Source organism: Chlorocebus sabaeus, chromosome 26 (genome assembly GCF_047675955.1).
Source record: "Chlorocebus sabaeus isolate Y175 chromosome 26, mChlSab1.0.hap1, whole genome shotgun sequence".
Lineage (NCBI taxonomy): Eukaryota > Metazoa > Chordata > Mammalia > Primates > Cercopithecidae > Chlorocebus > Chlorocebus sabaeus.
Window position 1 is genome coordinate 31935147 of NC_132929.1, and position 19941 is coordinate 31955087.

Below are 19941 nucleotides of genomic sequence, written 5' to 3' on the forward strand. Positions count from 1 at the left end.
GGATTAGCCACTAACGGTTTGAAGAGCACAACAGGGAGGGACTTGCCTCACCAGCTTGCTTTCTACAGAGTAGCAGCAACTGACCTGCCTCTTTGGGCTGAAACTCCTCCAACCCCCAAGTTGAGAATTTACACGGGCTGTAAGTCGAATTTCCAGTTAGGAAGCCTTCCTGGGTTACTGGGGCAGTGCCGAGTGGTGCGAGCAAAGGCCGGGCCCGCTGCCAGAATCTCGCCTGGCTCTTCGCACAGAATTTGGAAGTGGGAACGCGTAGGCGACCGGGCGGGAGGCTGCCCGGGATGTGGAAACTCTCGCGGGAAGATGCGTCGTTGCCTCGGTAACCGCGTCGCAGTCGCCAAAGATGGCGGGGCGAAGTGTGGGTCTTACGGTCAGTTCAACTCCAGGCTACTGGGGAGCGTCTAGGCTCCGGCGACTAGGACGCCTAACCTCCTTTAACTTTGGCTCTGAAAGTCTCTGGCTCTTTTACAGAGAAGCAGCGTTCCTGGGACTCCGCTTCCGCTACCCGTTCAGCAACCCTCTACACCTGGACCCGACCTCCTCGCCTTGGAGGAAGAATATAAGTAAGAAATTCAGCGGTTGAGCTTTTCCTTCTTTCTTTCATCTAAATTAGGCTTTTTTTTCCTGGAGACTGGCTGGATCTTCGGGACCACTCACTCTGCAGCATTCCCTTCTTGTCATCTCGTTCACCTGCCGTTGATCCTTTTATCTCTGATCTGAGTAGTTCGCCTGCGTATTCGAAGATATTTGAAGTGGGCGAAAATTTAGCCCAAGTAAACATGTTGTTTAATTTGAAATGTAGCTCAAGTAAACAGCAAGATACTGTTGAAAGTTATTCGGGTAGCAGGAATTGCCGCAAATAGTTCATATGATAGTTTAGGTTATTTCGCTTAATTTCAAGTTCATAGTGTTTACCTTGGGTAAATTTCCTTTAGGTTGGTTTCTAAATTGAAAGGATGCTTCCCACTGCAATCAGAATTACCGTTCTCGTTCAAATGTTCCTTTTCTTATCTGTTCTTGGTGTAATTACAACTATCTTGACAACGGTGCTTTCATTTTTGGCCCATTACACTCCTCATCCCCAAGTTTTCACACAGCAGTCAGTGTAATCTTTTAATTTGATCATATCATATTCCTTTTCTTAAAATTGTACAATAGTTTACTGTTGCGTTTCAAAAGCTCTGATCACTGTGGCTCCTTCTGCCTCCCGTATTTGATCTTATTCCCTCTTCCCCTTTTCATCCTAAAACTCTCCAGCTTCACTGGCCTTTTAGTTCCGAAAACTCCCAGGTTTTCTTTCTGTCTCTGGAAAGAGGCAGTCCCACACGCCTTCAACCTGTAATGTGAGTGGCCTTCCTTGACCATGCTAAGTATGCTCCCTTGTTGGTCTTTTTCATTGTCTTACTGGTTTTTCTTTCTAATTAGCATAATTTGTTACAATAAATTCATTTGTGAATTTCCTTTTTGTCTGTCTCCTCCATTGGACTGTAAGTTCTAAGGGCAGAGACCGTGCCTGTTTTATTTGCCATCGTACATACCCTTATAAAAAAGTTCCTTTTAATGACTCCCTTTCTTTTTAATTTAATATAAAATAACTAGATTAAAATTTGGAAATAGTTGGCAGTTTGTATCAGAGAGTTAGAGTTACCATATGATCTACATATGATCTATATTTAAAATTAAAGCATATTTGAAATTAAAACTGAAGGGTACTGTGTTTAGATGAACTATACACCGACCAATTTACCACAGCAAGTAGGAAGATAATCATATCTTCTTTCTTATGAAATGGGCAGATTATCCCAGTTCAAAAGTGTACTTAAGCAACTTAATCTATTTTCTATATATAGTTCTTTATCAGCTGTGTCTGAATCAAAACGGTTATTTTCATTATCATTCACCATATAGTATTAAATACCTGGATTAGGTTTATTTGTTCAGTTATTTGAGAGTGTATTTTGTATTTTGCACCTGGTTCTGGTGCATCGTTAGGGATGTAGTCCTGCTTAAAATGAGAAATATACAGGGACCATTATTCTATTCTAGCACGAGTTGTTTTATAAAACGAGATAGCTAAACAGTATTATATGGTGGCCAGCTGTTACTTGTTCTGTCATCTGTACTCTGAGTTGTGCACATCTGAAGCATATGAACAGAGTAACTCCCTACACTACCTGAATCTTCTAGAGTACTTCTGTGTCATGCAGAAGAGTAAAATGTCTGGCCATCCCTGTAAGCAAGAATATGAAATAACAGTATGGTATCTGTTTTGCCACCTGTTGTCTTGGCATTGATCATTAGAATGCTACTTCCCAGGGACCTCAATCCAAAACCTTTGCAATTCTGCTCCTGTTGGAGGAAATAATCACTATCTAAGAGGATAGACTAAGGAAGATGGTAATCGCTCAAGTGGATAAATTTTTCAAGCTTCATTCCTGTATTATAATACAGATAGCTAACAATAAGATAACATGATAACTGGTAGGGCAAGCCCCCTCATAAATCCGAGTTACATTGGATTTACAGATTAATTTGCAGATAACTGAGTTATTTATGCTATTAAATCTTCCATGAATATGATACTTCTCCATTTATGGGTTTTATTTGACCTTTAATAGTGTTTTACCATTTTACTACATACAATTCTTGCATATATAATTTGCTTCAAGGTACTGATTAGTTGCTATATAATAAGTGGAATTTTTTCTATTACATTTTCTAATTGGTTATAAATGTAGAATTTTTAGATGTTGATGCTACATCTGTATTTATATACACACAGATCTTCAGTACTGCTGGGCTCTCTTATTCATTCTGTGAAGTCCCTTGGATTTTTGATGAAGACAATTATATGCGAATGTTGATCATTTTGTCCCTTGATAATTCTCCTGCATTCTCTCTTTTTTTTTCTCTGTTTAGGACTTCCCATGTGATATGGAACAGAAAAAGTGATGGTGAGCTTCCTTGTTTGTGATTTTGAGAAGCCCACTTTTAATAATCACTACATTTGAGATTTTCCCTAGGGTTTTGGTAGATTCTTTTTATTATGTTTAAAATTCTTCCCCTTATTTCCTAATTTGAATGAGTGTTAAATGTATCAAAACTTATTTTTTCTCCAATTAATTCGGGTATTGGTATGTTCTTTTCCCCTCCTTTAATGTTTTAACATACTGAACTACAAAGGCAGGTTTCTTGTTTTGCTTTAAAGACTGCTAGATATGATTGCTATAATTTTATGTAAGTTTTTTGCATCTATGAACAAAAGTGAAATGGGTGTTAAACTTTTTTTTCTAGTTCTTTTCCTTTCTGTTTTTGATATCAATATTATTCTGGCTACATGAAAGAAGCCAAATAGTTTTCCTTTTTTGTTTCTTTTCTTGGAAGCTTTTTATAATTACAGATTTTCTGCCCTTTGATTAAAATTGTGAAACTGTCTGAGTCTAGTGTTCTTTTTTCAAGGGGATTCTTTTTGTCTATGGATTTAGCTTCTTTAATGATTGTTTAGATATACTATTTCTAGAATAGTTTTTGGTTATTTCTAAAATAATTTTTGGTTCTAGAAAAGTGTTCATATCATGTATGTTTTAAAATATATTAGCATAAACTGACTCTATGGTGGTATGTTTGAAATCTTGACTGTATCCGTAACCATGTACACCCCTTCTTTTGGTAGCTTTCCAATATTGTTTAGTTTTGTCTTTTTCTTTTCCTATCAAGCTTCCTGGGAGATTTATCTGTTCATTGGTCTTTCCAGAGAACCAGCTTTGGTTTTCTTGCTAATCTGTGCGATTTTAAAATTTCATTAATCTTTATAGAAATAAAGACAAATGATCTCTTCTAACTGGGGTGGATTGATTTTTTGTTTTTTAATTTCTTTACCTTATTTATTGTTTTTCTTATTTCTAAATAAATATATTTGTGTCTTTAAATTTATCTTCAACTATAGGTTAACTATATTCCAGGACTTGTTTTGATGTATATTTCTTTTATGGTTATTTAGTTCTAAATATTATATGATTTTCATAGTAATTTTTAGAAGTGTTTTTTAGTTTGCAAGCACATAGGGTTGTTTGTTTACTGTTGTCTAGTTTTTATTTTTCTAAGTATGTATGTGACAAGGTCTTGCTCTGATGTCCAGGCTGGAGTGCAGTGGTGTGATTATGGCTCACTGCAGCTTTGACCTCCTGGTCTTAAGAATTCTCCCACCCCAGCCTCCTGAGGAGCTGGGACTACAGGCACATGCCACCATGCCATGGTAATTTTTTTTTTTTTTTTTTTGAGACAGAGTCTCACTCCGTGCCCAGTCTGGAGTGCAATGGTGTGATCTCAGCCCACTGCAACCTTCACCTCCCAGGCTCCTGAGCAGCTGGGACTACAGGCATGTGCTAGCATGCCCAGCTTATTTTTGTATTATATTTTTTGTAGCGACTGGGCTTCACCATGTTGCCCAGGCTGGTCTTTAACTCCTGGACGCAAATGATCCACCTGCCTCGGCCTCCCAAAGTGCTGGGATTACAGGTCCAGCCTAGTTTATTTTAAATTTCATTATGATTAGAGAATTGACATATTAACTTTTTAAATGTATTGAGACTTATTTGTGGCCAAGTGCATGTTCACTTTCTGTAAAAGTTCTACGTGTTCTTTGATAGAAAATGTATTTATTATTTGTTGTCTAATCTGTTCTGTATTTGTTCTTCATGACATCGGTATCCTCGCCTTTTTTTGTTGCAACTTTATTGGTTTCTGTTAGAAGTGTATTAAAAATCATCAATTATAATTATAGTTTTAAAAAATCCTTATGATTGTGGCCATTTTTCTTTGGGAGTATCTTATTTGACTTATTGAAATCTTCTTGATTCCTTTCATTATTATGCAGTGTCTGTTATATCTTTCTTCATCCCTCTATTTTCAAACTTTGTATGTCATTTATCAGTAAGAGCATTCTTTTTATAACCAGTCTGATAATTTCTGCCTGTTAATAAGTGAATTTAATTTATTTACATTATTACATAACCTGAAATTGTCTTAGCCACCTTATTTTTTATGTTTTCTATTATGTCTTGTCTTTGGTTCTTGTCCGTCTTCTGCTGGATTGAATGGGTTTTCATTATGTCTTTATTTTTACTGGTTTGGAAAGATGTTAGAATTCTTTAACTTGGTTTCCTCTGTTAAGTTAGATAATATTTTACTTTGTTGTTTTGAATACACCCACACCCAGTTAATCATCAATGTATTTTTATAGTCTGTACTAATTTAGATTTATCATGTTTTCTGATATCTTCATGATTCTTTTTTTCCAGATTCAGTTTCCTCCTTCCTGAAGTGTAGACCCTTTGTTATTTTCTGTGAAAACCTGAGTCTTAAACTCTCCAGTCTTTTTGAAAATTGTTACTTTGCACTTATTCTTCAATGACAGTTTATCTGAATATAGTTCTAGATGGCCAACTTTTCCTTCTCAGCCCATTAAAGATATCCTTATATTGTCAACAGACAATATAAATGTTACAATGTTGGAAGTGTTAATGAGCCATCTGCTGTCAGCTTTTTAGATAATTATGCTGGTAGACTATTTTTCTCTGTTCTTTTAAAATAATGATTTGGTAGTTTAGGGAGTACTGTCTTTATCTTTAAAATTCTGTACTTTCACTGTGATGTATACACAGGTGGATTTGTTTTCTTTATTCTTCATGAGATCCATGTCTTCAGTTTGGGAAATTCTCAGCATTAGCTCTTGAAATACTGTCATTCACTCCTCTTGGGATTTCTTTTTTTCTTTTTTGGAGACAGAGTCTCACTCTGTTGCCCAGGCTGGAGTGCAGTGGCATGATCTTGGCTCACTGCAGCCTCCGCCTCCCAGGTTCAAGCGATTCTTGTGCCTCAGCCTCCCGAGTAGCTGAGATTACAGGCATGCAGCACCACACCTGGCTAATTTTTGTGTTTTTAGTAGAGTCGGGGTTTCACCACGTTGGCCAGGCTGGTCTCCTGGCCTCAAGTGATCCTCCCTCCTCCACCTCCCAAAGTGCTGGGATTACAGATGTGAGCCACTGCGCCCGGGCCTCTCTGGGATTTCTTTCTAAAACTTCTGTTATAGTAGGTACAGAACATCTGTCTTCAATGGATGTTAACCTGTCTCTTGTGTTTTTGTCCCCTTGTTTTCTGTATCTCCTCGTAGGTGATTTCTTTATATCTGCCTTCTAATTCACTCATTCCTTCTATGTCCATTATATTGTTCAACATATCCGTCAAATTGCCTTGAGTTCTTCTTAATTTCAGTGACTGTGTTTTTCATTTGTGTAATTTATTATTTCTATCTTTTTCAAATTCAACGTTTTTTTTGTGATAAAATTGGCTCTTGCCTAATGTTTTTTTCTGTACGCATTTTTTTACAAATTAATGCTAATTTAAAAATCTTTTTTGAATTGTTATTTTATCTCTTCTTCTTATAGTACAAATTTTCTCTTTCCTCACGTCTGCTGATTCTTTCTTTCCACAGGTTGTTTCTTTATGCAATTTGTTACCTTTTTGAAGTCATCATTAGCAGTTTGCTTTTTGAGAGAGTCCTATATATTCTAGATGAGTAAATGTCCCTATAGGGTGGTTTTCAATTTACCTTTGCTAGTTTCAAGTTTTCATTGATTCCACATCAGCTTTCTTCTATTTTAAAGTTTTGGCATGTATCATCTAGGTAAGATGAATTTGGACTTCCCTCTTGTTTGTTTTAATTACTTGCAAGAGAATCTTTTTCTACCCATGATTCTAGTTTCATTTCTGCTCACCTAAGGTTGTGGGTAGAATTTTTGCAGTCTGTGTTTCACAGGTGTATCCCTTCATGACTCACATGCATCAGCTTCTAGCTTTTAAGCTATTTTGGCTTCTGTTCCTGTTTGTTGCTCTCACTTTGAATTGCTGCTTTATTCTTAGTGCCAGGGCATTTCCCTTGCCTGAGTTTGAGCTTAGCAATATTTCCTCCATTACATTTTATCTGGCATGTCCATGGATTTAGAGTAGAATAGTCTTCTCAGTCATCTTGGTCCACTATATTAATTGGAAACTTCCATTTAAGTCCTTGTGATCTAGTCCTTGTTAGGGAAATTTGAAAAATCAGGTAATGGCACTTTAAAGGCACCTTTAAGTCTTTCTTAGGTATTTTTCTTTTGACCACGTAATCCTAAGATATAAAAATATTTCTTAAAGCTTCAGACTGTTAAAGGATATGGTACTGATCTCCCTCTTTTTTTTTTTCCCTTGGGCTGGAGGTTGTGTTTTGTGTTACTTGTGAATCACATGTCTAAGAAAAACAAGATAACTAATTTTTCAAATCCTTATCATGTCTCCTTCACATAACCTCAGAAGATCCTAGGTGGTCTAGAAATGTGACATTTCAACAGGAGAAAAAAGTTATATGCCTTTGAGTATGTTTATTATGGTGTTAACCTTTAAAAGTGAAAAAGGGGACTTAACAATAGGGACAGAGTTCAGTATATTATGTTCATTGCAATTTATTGAATTGTATAGCCGTTTAACATGCTTATAAAGATTACGTGGAGATAGATATTCCTTTTATATTGCTGTGGGCAAACAGTACAAAATTGTGTATATGCTATAGTTGAAAATTGGAAGGGAATATTAAAAATAAAAATGGATGGTGGTGGTAGGATTATGGGCAGTTTTTCCTTTAAAAACAATTTCTTTCAATAATAATGTCATTCTTGCAGTCTTAATATAGGACCAAGTAAATAGTATTCCTTTTCTTGCTAGATTCCAGGTAGAATGAAAAATCATAATTAAAAAAGGAGTGACAGGTCGAGGTCAAGATAGTCACCTTTATTTCCAAGAAAGCTCGATGTTAAAGTGTGTAGCTGAGGTGTGAGCCACCTCACACCTCAGCTGGTGTGCTGCTCACTAAACCTCACATTTAGCTCCCCAGTTAAAGCAACACCCCAAACCAGAGCAGGTCTCCCCCATACCCTGCCCACTTCTGCCCACAATTAGAACAGGGCCTGTCTCTGGAGAAGCAAGATTAGAACTTGTATTCTTTGCAGGTAGGCTAATAACAACTCTATTGAACTCACCCAGCTTATTCTTCCCAAATACATTAGGTAAGTTGCTTCACTTGAAATTAATAGAGGGCCACAGAAAGGCTAACACTTAGTGTTTGAGGTCGTACCACAAGGAAGGAGGAATCATGGGGAGTTGAGGATAAGTTCTTAATGGCTGTGTTCATTTTAGAGTAAGAATGCCATATGTATATTTTGGCATTTGTTGATTAGGTCACTTGATAACGTGTAACTGCTGAAGTGTAATTTTTATTTTTGTTAGGATCTTCAGTATATCCCAATTATTTTCTGCTTTTAGGCGTTTAAATGCAGAATTACAGGCAAAAACAGCTGATGTGGTTCGACAAGCTAAGGAAATAATAGTAAGTAAATGTACAATTATTAATAATTCCAAATAAATGCTAGTTTTTTATCTTTTTCATTTGGTATATGACGTATATACAAAAAACTAGCCAAAGCGTGTGTGTTCAGTTCAATGAATTATTACAAACTGAATGTGAATGTATATGCACAGGTATAGGAAAGTGTATATGTGTATGTTTTTAGTAAGCACACATTTTCTAAAAGCCACTGAAAAAGTACTTTCCATTTAGATGCTCCAGTCATCTAAATTTTCATTATAAATTCTCATTATTAATTGATAGGATAGAGTGACTCTGCTTAGAGGAGTAGAGTTTACTTTAAAATTTTTACCCGTTCTTACCTAATTTTGATTCTTACTTTCTATCCTCCCTGTCCCCCACAATGGAGTTGATGGAAGCAGGGAAGGAAACCTAGGCAATATTTTATCTTAATGCCTTATGCAAATCTACAATTATTTGTTAGTTTAGGAATAAGAAATGTATGATATATAACATTTCAAGTAATGTGTTTCGATAATGGTTACAGATTTGTATTTTATAATTTATAAGTAGATGTTTCACTAAAAATATTTATAATTAAATTTATAATTACGTTTTACTAATTTATAATTAAATGTTTTACTAAAAATATTTTTATTTCATCTTTTAGTTTTTGCCAGTGTCTGAAGAGCAGGAAAATACTTGTACAAAAGGACCCCATGTTATAGTAGATGACGGATTCCTTACGTTTTCTGCTCAGAGAGCCCCATAAAAAGAATCTCCCCCTGGCTGGGCACAGTGGCTCACGCCTGTAATCCCAGCACTTTGGGAGGCCAAGACGGGCAGATCACGAGGTCAGGAGATCGAGACCATCCTGGCTAACACGGTGAAACCCTGTCTCTACTAAAAAATACAAAAAACTAACCGGGCGTGGTAGCGGGCGCCTGTAGTCCCAGCTACTCGGGAGGCTGAGGCAGGAGAATGGCATAAACCCCGGAGGCGGAGCTTGCAGTGAGGTGAGATCCAGCCACTGCACTCCAGCCTGGGCGACAGAGCAAGACTCTGTCTCAAAAAAAAAAAAAAAAATCTCCCCCTGCAAATAAAAAACAGAATAGAATACGGACAAGCTAGGAAAGGGGTTGGGGAGTGGATTCCTACCCCTGCAGAAGCGAACAATATCAGGTTTCTCATATTTAATTTTTTTAATGTTTGTGATTACATAGTAAGTGTTTATGGGGTAAATGAGATATTTTGATACAGGCATGCATTGTATAATAATCACATCATGGAAAATGGGGTATCCATCCCCTCAACTCTTTATCCTTTGTGTTACAAAAAATCCAATTATACTCTTTTAGTTAATTTAAAATGTACAATTAAATTATTTTGACTATAATAAACATGTTGTGCTATCAAATACTAGGTACTATTCATTCTTTCTAACTATATTTTTTGTACCTATTAGCCATCCTTATCTCCCACCCCTGCATCCCCCACTACCCTTCCCAGTCTCTGATAACCATTCTTCAACTCTCTATCTCCATATGTTAAGTTGTTTGGATTTTCAGATCCCACAAATAAGTGAGAACATGTGAAGTTTGTCTTTCTGTGCCTGGCTTATTTCACTCAGTGACCTCCAGTTACATCCATGTTGTTGCAAGTGACAAGGACTCATTGTTTTTTGTGGCTGAATAGTACTCCATTGTGTATATGTACCACATTTTATTTATCCATTCATCTGTTCATGGACACTTTGGTTGCTTCCAGATCTTGGCTATTGTGAACAGTGCTGCAACAAACATGGAAGTGCAGATATCTCTTTGATATATTGATTTCCCCTCTTTTGGACCTATATGCAGCAGTGGGATTGTTGGATCATATGGTAACTTTAGTTTTTTGAGGAACCTCCAAACTATTTCCTTTGTGGTTGTACTACAAAGTGTACCAGTACTACAGTGTACCAGGGTTCCCTTTCTCTGCATCCTCACCAGCACTTGTTATTGCCTGTCTTTTGGATATAAGCCATTTTATCAGAGTTGAGATGATATTGTAGTTTTGATTTGCATTTCTCTGATGATCAGTGATGTTGAACACCTTTTTAATGCCTGTTTGCCATTTGTATGTTTTTCTTGAGAAATGTCTATTCACATCTTTTGCTCATTTTTAAATTGGATTATTAGTTTTTTTTTCCTATAGTGTTGTTTGATCTCCTTATATTTTCTGCCTTGTATTCCCTTGTCGATGGGTAGTTTGCAAATATTTTCTCCCATTCTGTGGGCTGTCTCTTTATTGTTTCCTTCACTGTGCAGAAGCTTTTTAACTTTATTTGATCCCATTTGTCCATTTTTGCTTTGGTGATCTTTGCTTGTGGGGTATAACTCAAGAAATCTTTGTCTCCAATGTCCTGGAGAGTTTCCTCAGTGTTTTCTTATAGTAATTTCATTGTTTTGAGATCTTAGATTTAAGTATTTAATCCATTTCGATTTGATATTTGTATATGGCAAGAGGTAGGGGTCTAGTCTCATTCTTCTGCATGTGGATATTCCGTTTTCCCTTTGTGTATGTTCTTGGAAACCTTGTCAAAAATGAGTTCACTGTAGGTGTATGGATTTGTTTCTGGATTTTCTCTATTCTGTTCCATTGGTGTGTGTGTCTGTTTTTATGCCAGTACTCTGATGTTTTGGTTACTATAGCACCATAGTATAATTTGAAGCCAGGTAATGTGATTTCTCCAGTTTTGTTCTTTTTGCTTAGGGTAGCATTGGCTATTCAGAGTCTGTTGTGGTTCCACATAAATTTTAGGATTGTTTTTTCTATTTCTGTGAAAATGTGATTGGTATTTTGCAAGGGGTTGCATTGAATCTGTAGATTGCTTTGGGTAGTATGAACATTTTAACAATATTTATTTTTCTAATCCATGAACATGGAGTATCTCTCCATTTTTTTGTGTCCTCTTCAAATTCTTTCATTGATGTTTTATAGTTTTTGTTGTAGAGATCTTTTACTGCTTTGGTTATATTAACTCTTAGGTATTTTATTTGTGGCTGTTGTATATGGGATTACTTTTTAATTTCTTTTTCAGATTGTTGACATACAGAAACACTACTGATTTTTGTATTTTGATCTTGTATCCTGCAACTTTACTTAGTTTATCATTTCTAATAGTTTTTGGTGGAGTCTTTCGGTTTTTCCAAATATAAGAGCATATCATCTGCAAATGAGGATAATTTGACTTCTTCCTTCTGATTTGGATGCCCTTTATTTCTTTATCTTGTCTGATTGCTCTAGTTAGTACTTTCAGTACTATGTTGAATAACAGTGGTGAAAGTAGGCCAGATCTTAAAGGAAAGTCAGTCAGTTTTTCCCATTCGGTATTACACTAGCTGTGGGTCTGTCATATATGGGTTTTATTATATTGAGGTCTGTTCCTTTTATACCCAGTTTTTGAAGTGTGTTTACCATGAAGGGATGTTGAATTTTATCAAATGCTTTTCCAGGATCAGTTGAAATGATCATATGGTTTTTGTCCTTCATTCTATTGATATGATGTATCACATTGATTGATTTGTGTATGCTGAACCGTCCTTACATCCCTGGGGTAAATCCCACATGGTCATGACAAATGATCTTTTTAATATATTACTGAATTCTGTTTGTTAGTATTTTTTGAGGATTTTTGCATCAATATTCATTAGAGGTATTGGCACGTAGTTTTCTTTTTTTGATGTGTCTTTGGTTTTGGTATCAGGGTAATACTAGCCTCGTAAAATGAGTTTGGAAGTAGTCCTTCCTCCTCCAATTTTTGGAATAGTTTGAGTTGGTTTGGTATTAGTTCTTCTTTAAATGTTCGGTAGAATTCACAGTGCAGCCATCAGGTCCTGGGCTTTTCTTTACTGGGAAAATTTTTTTTATTGTGGTTTCAATCTTATTATTGTTCTGTTTAGGTTTTGGATTTCTTCATGGTTCAATCTTGGTAGGTTGTATGTATGTGTCTAGGAATTTATCTGTTTCCTCTAGATTTTCTAATTTATTGACATATAGTTGCTCATAATAGCCACTAATGAGCCTTTGAATTTCTTCATTGTCAGTTGTAATGCCTCCTTTTTAATCTCTAATTTTATTTATTTGGGTCGTGTCCTTTATTTTCTTTGTTAGTCTATTAATTTTGCTTATCTTAAAAAAAATAAACTTTTTGTTTCATCAATCTTTTCTTCATTTCAAATTCTCTATGCTCTAATCTCAAATGCTCTAATCTTCATTTCTTCTACTAATTTTGGGTTTGGTTTGCTTTTGCTTTTCTGGTTCTTTAAGATGCATTGCTGGCTGGATGTGGTGGCTGATGCCTATAATCCCAGCACTTTGGGAGGCCAAGGCATGCAACTCGAACCCGGAAGTTTGAGACCAGCCTGGGCAACATGGTGAAAGTCCATCTCTAGAAAAAAATACAAATTAGTCAGATGTGGTGGTGCACGCATGTAGTTCCAACTACTTGGGGGGCTGAGGAGGGAGGATGGTTGAGCCTAGGAAGGTCCAGTCTGTAGTGAGCCATGATCATGCCACTGCACTACAGCCTGGGCATCAGAGTTTCTCTCTGCCTCAAACTAACAAACAAACCAAAAAAAAAAAAAAAAAAAAAAAAAAAGAAAAGATGCATTGCTAAGTCATTTATTTGAAGTTTTTGTTCTTTTTTGTTGTAGGCACTTACAGCTGCATAAATTTCCCTCTTAGTACTGCTTTCACTATATCCCATAGATCTTGGCATGTTGTGTTTTCATTATCATTTGTTTCAATAAATTTCTCAATTTCCTTCTTATTTTCTTCATTTACCCACTGGTAATTTAGGTGCATGTCATCTAATTTCTGTGTCTTTGTATAGTTTCCAAAGTTCTGGTTATTAATGTCTAGTTTTATTCCATGTGGTCAGAGAAGATGCTTGATATTATTTCAGTTTTTAACATATTTTACAGCTTGTTTTGTGACCTAACATATGGTCTGTCCTTGAGAATGATATTCATGCTGAGGAGAATAATGTGTATCTGTAGCCTTTGGATGAAATGTTCTGTAAATGTCTATTGGGCCCACTTGTTCTGTAGTGCAGATTAAATCTGATGTTTGTTGAGTTTCTTTCTGGGAAATCTGTCCAGTGCCAAAAGTGGGTGCTGAAGTCTCCAGCTATTATTGTATTGCGGTCTAGCTCTCTCTTTAACTCAAATAATATTTGCTTTATGTACCTGGGTGCTCCAGTGTTGTGTGCATATATATACAATCATTATATCCTGTTGCTGGATTGACCTGTTTAGCATTATATAATGACCTTCTTTGTCTCTTCTTACAGTTTTTGTTTTGAAATCTATTTTATCTAAGTATAGGTTCTCCTGCTTTTTTTTTCTTTTTGGTGTAGAATATCTTTTTCTACCCTTTTTATTTTCAGTCTATATATATCTTTATAAGTGAAGTATGTTTCTTGTAAGCAACAGATCATGGGGTCTTGTTTTATCATCCATTAAACCAGTCCGTCTTTTGATTGAAGAGTTTAGTCCGTTTACATTCAATGTTATTACTGATAAGGGCCTTAATCCTGCCATTTCATTATTTGTTTTCCAGTTGTTTTCCAGTTGATTTTCTCTTGTGGTATAATTTAATTTCCTGATTTTTATTTTTTGTGTGGTCATTGTATGTTTTTTGACTTAAGGTTACTGTGAGGCTTGCAAATACTATCTTATAACCCATTGTTTAAAGCTGATGACAACTTGACACTGATTGCATAAACAAACATGCAAAAAGAAAACTAACACAAGCTCTACACTTTTATCTCCCTAGTTTTTAACTTGTTACTGTTTCTGTGTTATTGTACTGTCTGTGTCTTAAAAAGTTGTTGTAGTTATTATTTTTAATTGGTTCATCATTTAGTCTTTCTACTTAAGAGTAGGTCACACTCAATTACAGTGTTATAATATTCTGTGTTTTTCTTTATGTTTACTATTACCAGTGAGTTTTGTACCTTCAGATGATTTCTTCTTGCTCATTAACATCCTTTTCTTTTAGATTAAAGAACTACCTTTAGCATTTCTTGTGGGACAGGTCTAGTGTTGATGGAATGCCTCAGCTTTTGTTTTTCTGGGAAGATGTGTTATTCTCTTTAATGTTTGAAGGATATTTTTGCTGGATATACTATTCTAAGGTAAAAGATTTTTTTTTCTTCGGCCCTTTAAATATGTCATGCCGCTCTTTCCTGGTCTGTATGGTTTCCACTGAGAAGTCTGCTGCTAGATGTATTGGAGCTTCTTTGTATGTTGTTTGTTTCTTTTCTCTTGCTGTTTTTAGGATCCTTTCTTTATCCTTGACCTTTGGGAGTTTGATTATTAAATGCCTTGAGGTAGTCTTTTTTGTGTTAAATCTGCTTGGTGTTCTATAATCTTCTTTTATTTGAACATTGATAACTTTCTCTAGGTTTGGGAAGTTCTCTGATATTATCCCTTCAAATAAACTTTCTACCTCTCTCTCTCTTTCTGCCTCTTCTTTAAGACCAATGACTCTTATATTTGTCCCTTTGAGCCTATTTTCTAGATGTTGTAGGCATGCTTCATTCTTTTTTCTTTTGTCTCCTCTGTATTTTCAAATAGCATGTCTTCAGGATTACTAATTCTTCTGCTTGATTGGTTCTGCTATTAAGAGACTCTGATGCAGTCTTCAGTATGTCAGTTGCATTTTTAACTCCAGAATTTCTGCTTGGTTCTTTTTAATTATTTCAATCTCTTTGTTAAATTTGTCTGATAGAATTTTGAACTCCTTTTCCATTATTTGAGATTCTTTGAGCTTTCTCAAAACAGCTATTTTGAATTCACTGTCTGAAAGGTCACATGTCTCTGTTTTTCCAGGATTGGTCACTGGTATCTTATTTAGTTCATTTGGCAAAGCCATGTTTTCCTGGGTGATCTTGATGCTTGTAGATGTTTGTCAGTGTGTAGGCATTGAAGAGTTAAGTATTGTACTCTTCACAGTCTGAGCTTATTTGTGCCAGTTTTTCTTGAGAAAGCTTTCCAGTTATTTAAAGGGACTTGGGTCCCCTGCCCAATATCACTAGGGTTCTTGCCAACTCGTAGAGGCCTTGGTGGTCTTGGATAAGATCCGGAAGAATTCTCTGGGTTATCAGACAGAGACTCTTTCTCTTCCTTTATTTTCTCCCAGACAAATGGAGTCTCTTTCTCTCTGTGCTGAGCTGTCTGAAACTAGGGGTGTGGTGATGCAAGCACCCCTGTACCCAGCACCACTGGGATTGTGCTGGGTCAAACCTGAAGCCAGAACAGCACTGGATCTTGCCCACAACCTGCTATAAACACTACCTGGCTACCACCTATATTCACTCAAGGCCCTAGAGCTCTACAGTCAGCAGGTGATGAGGCCAGCCAGGTTTGTGTCCTTTTCTTCAGGATGGCAGGTTCCCCCAGGCCCTGGGTGGGTCTAGAGATGCTGTCTAGTAGTCAGAGATTGAAGTTAGAAATCTTAGGAATTTATCTGGTGCTCTAGTGTTCTGTGGCTAAGCTGGCACTCAGACTACAACATAAAGTCCTTCACTCTCTCCCCTCCCCTTTCCACAGGCAGAGGTGCCTCTCCTTGTGGTCACCACCACCACCAGTCCATAGCGGGGTTTTGCCAGGCCACTGCTAGTGTTCACTTAAAGCCCAAGGGCTTTTCAGTCAGGTTGTGGTGAGTATTACCAGGCCTGGGACTCACCCTTCAAGGGAATGGGCTCCCCTCTGGCCCTGGGCAAGTCTAGAAATGCTGTCTAAGAGTCAAATCCTGGAATCAGGGACCCCAAGAGTCCACTTGGTGCTCTGCCCTGCTGTGGCTGTGCTGGTACTTAAGGTGCAAGACAAAGGTCCCTTTACTTTTTCCTCTGTTTCACAAGCAGAAGGAGTCTTTCACTGTAGCCACTATAACTGGGAATGTGCTGGGCCACCCCTGAAGTCAGTGTGTCTCAGAGCCCAAGGGCCATGGCCTACTATTAATACCTTGGTATTGCTGCTGGTTATTTGAGGCCCAAGGTCCCTTTAGTCAGCAGGTGATGAACGCTGTCAGAACTAGGTCCTTCCCTTCAAGGCAGCAGGTTCCCTCTTGGCCCAGGGTGTGTCTAGAAATGTCATTCAGGAGCTAGGGCTTGTAATGGTGGCTGTGTGACTCTGCCTGGCACCCCACTGGATGCCTTCCATGGCCAAGGTGGTATCCAAGATGCAAGATAACGTCCTCTTTACTCTTTCCTCTCCTCTCCTTAAACAGAAGGAAGGAGACACTTTTGTTGTTGCGAATTGCACTGCCTGGTATTGGGGAAGGCATGGCAGAAGCAATCCTTTAGTGCCACGGTTGGTGTTTCCCTAGGTCACAGTTGGTGTCTCCCTATGTGCCACCCTAGTCCTCTGGCTCTGAGCCGAGCCCAGCACTAGGATTTGCCTAGAAATTGGAGTCCTTGTATCCTAGACTGCCTTCAAGTTTACCTAGGACCCCAGAGCACTTTGGTCAGTGGTGGTGACTTGCTGACAAACTGGAGTTCTGACCCATGGGATGGGCGATTTTCCTCTGGATATAGCTAGTCCAAATGCTTCCTCCATGCATGGGTACTGTCTCAGCCCCACACGACTTTGCTCTCCACTCTGACAGGGCAGCACTGAGTTCAGTGTACAGTCCCCCATTCACTGTGCTGTCCCTCCCCCAAGTACACAGACTTCTTCAGGCTGCACAGCCACTGCAGGAGTGAGTCAGGGAGGGGTGGTATCAGCAATTTAAATCTCTCCAGCCTTCCTCAATGACTCTTTCAATGATATGAAGTTAAAACCAGGTACTGTGATTGCTCACCTGATTTTTAGCTCTCATGATGATGTTTTTATGTGCAGGTAGTTGTTAAAATTTGGTGTTCCTGCAGAGGATATGAATAGTGTAGGCTTCTATTCCACCATCTTGCCTCACTTTAATTTCTTGATGTGTCTTTGTCAAAAGCTTTTACTCCTGATACTTCACTTTTAGCATCTTCACAGTCTTCTCAACATTGAAGTTTTTCCTGATTTGAGACAAATTTTTCTACCCATTAAGTGAATTTTTAAAAAAATGTCTTGTGCCTACTTCTAATTTCTCTTGTATGCTGTGTAAGTTGAAAGACTCTAAAGGGATGGGGAAGCCGGAATTAGAAATATTATGTAAAGGCCTTGATATTCTTACATTTTCCCCTTAGGATGGAATTTTGTAACCCATAACAAATGAAAGGTGCAACTAGTGTTATAGACCTTATCTTCATACTATAGCATTTAGAATTCTGTGCCTTTATGTTATGGAAACCCAGGATAGTTCTGAAATGATGAATGTTCAGAGAGGCACTTGAATATATCTTAGTGGTTTGGTTTTTTTTCTGTATGATATATGACCTTTCTTTACTCATTTAAGAGAGATCGGCAAGAAGTACGATCTAGGCCTGTTTCAAAACAAATGAAATCATGTGATGATGAAGATGATTACAGTTTAAGGTAAGTAACTTAAATTCTCAATCACCTTCTTTTAAAATGATGTACATGGATCTTTAACTATATAAGATCTTTTTGCATGCAAACATTGAAAATTCTATAATTTTAAGAATAATGTATATATAGGGGGCTTATACCAATCCGACACAGTGGAAGCCCTTTATCTCATGTAATTTTCAAAATATTATTTTGAAATGTATATTCTTGTCCTCATTTTAAAAACTTTAGAGAGGAAACAGGAAAAAGTATATAACTGATGTGAATAAAACTATGAAATCATATTGTAGCAGACACAATGATGATCACCAAACATTCCAGGTCTCTTACAGTTGTCAGTGGGCTATGAAGGGAAGTTTAGTTAATCTTTTCCAAGCCAAAACAGACAAGAATTGTGTGTGAACCTCCAGCTGACTTTCCAGCCATGAAGATGAGTAAAATTCCAATTGGTAAAATCTCCTAGCCTGGTCTCTGGGTGACCATGTGTGGAACATGTAGAAAAAAGGGTCCTTCTTCCTCACTATGGCTGCATTGAATGGGTTAAGCCGCTGGAATTTTTAGGTTACTAGCCTGCTTATCTTTGCTAAGGTTGAAATTGGTATTGGGAATGGAATGCTGCGTAACAAAAACTCAGAAGTGTGGCATTACCTTAGCAGTTAGGTGGGAACCAGCAAGGAAACTGATATTGGAGGCTGAAAAGATAAAGGATTAATGTTATGTAGTGGCAATGAATTAAGTCAAACTGTCATCTGTGGTAAATTGGGAGGCACAACAGGTGTCTAATGAACTTGTTCTCTGGGGAAAGAGGCTGAAACACAATATTAGCAGTATGTGCTCTTTTTTTTTTTTTTTGAGATGGAGCCTTGCTCTGTCGCCTAGGCTGGAGTGCAGTGGCCCGATCTTGGCTCACTGCAAGCTCCGCCTCCTGGGTTCACGCCATTCTCCTGCCTCAACCTCCCGAGTAGCTGGGACTACAGGCACCCGCCATCACGTCCGGCTAATTTTTTTTGAATTTTTAATAGAGACGGAGTTTCACCGTGTTCGCCAGGATGGTCTCGATCTCCTCACCTCGTGATCCGCCCGCCTCGGCCTCCCAAAGTGTTGGGATTACAGGCGTGAGCCACTGCACCCGGCCTCAGTATGTGCTCTGAAGAGACAAGTTTGGGATAGATTTGGCTGATTTGCAAGCAGAAATAAAAGGGAATACCTGATTATCTAATTCAGATTCACAAAGATTTACAACCATGATTTCTTTGAAGAGCTTTATGGTTTTAATTCTTAGATTCAGGTTCTTTGATCCATTTTGAGTTAATTTTTGTATGTGGTATAAGAGTCAACCTCCATTCTTTTGCACATGGATAGTCATTTGTCTCAGCATTATTTGTTGAGAAGACTATTCTTTCCCCATTGAATGTTCTTAGCACTCCTGTCAAAAATCAGTTGACTGTAGACATATGGTTTTATTTTTGGACTTTCATATCTGTTCCATTGATCTATATAGCTGTCATTATGCCAGTAGCACATAATGTGCTTGATTACCCTTGTTGTAATTGTCAAGTTGTGGAGTAAACTGGTTTTAGACCTCAAGAATTACAAGGTAAAATCGAGAAAATCTGTAAGGAACAAAAGCCTATCAAAATTCAACCTTGAGGCAAATATCAGTCTAAACATGTGGACTTTATGACTATTGATAAAATTTTCCAATGGATTAAGGCTTCTCAGGGCAAGAATCAGATTAAATGGCACATAGTGAAACTTTTCATTTGGGCAAAATGACCCACGGCAAAGACCTAACTAAAGTTATAGTCTCTCCTTAGAAGCTTGACACTGTTTAACCCATTTTTAAATTGAGAAAGAGAGGTCAGGTGAAGAAATAAAGAAAAGAATTAGTCTTGGAAAGAATTGTAGGTGATGTAATGGCATGTAGAACTGACTGAAATTAAATAGGGAAGAAACCTACTAGTTTGGGGGAAAGTTTTATCAGCAAAGAAACTCTAAGAATGGACTAAAATTATTTGTGGC

At 37.4% G+C, this 19941-nt stretch overlaps 1 protein-coding gene across 9 annotated transcripts in view; it reads left to right on the top strand.

The window, feature by feature from the left end:
* The first annotated feature begins 283 nt into the window (after nucleotides 1-283).
* TEX9 (testis expressed 9) overlaps nucleotides 284-19941 on the top strand; it is a 102387-nt gene continuing 82729 nt past the window's right edge. For 6 of the 9 annotated variants that reach the window (XR_012091496.1, XR_012091495.1, XR_005244331.2 and 3 more), the window contains exons 1-4: nucleotides 284-385; nucleotides 487-578; nucleotides 8371-8434; nucleotides 17846-17925. Coding sequence is in view for 6 of the 9 variants with exons in the window: in XM_008016503.3 (XP_008014694.3) it covers nucleotides 359-385; nucleotides 487-578; nucleotides 8371-8434; nucleotides 17846-17925 (263 nt within the window). In the remaining 3 variants the exon portion in view is untranslated. Of the gene's footprint in view, nucleotides 579-2934; nucleotides 2970-4514; nucleotides 4534-8370; nucleotides 8435-17845; nucleotides 17926-19941 lie in introns of those variants that run through there. The other 3 variants (XM_038010014.2, XM_073012188.1, XM_038010015.2) reach the window with 3 other exon arrangements.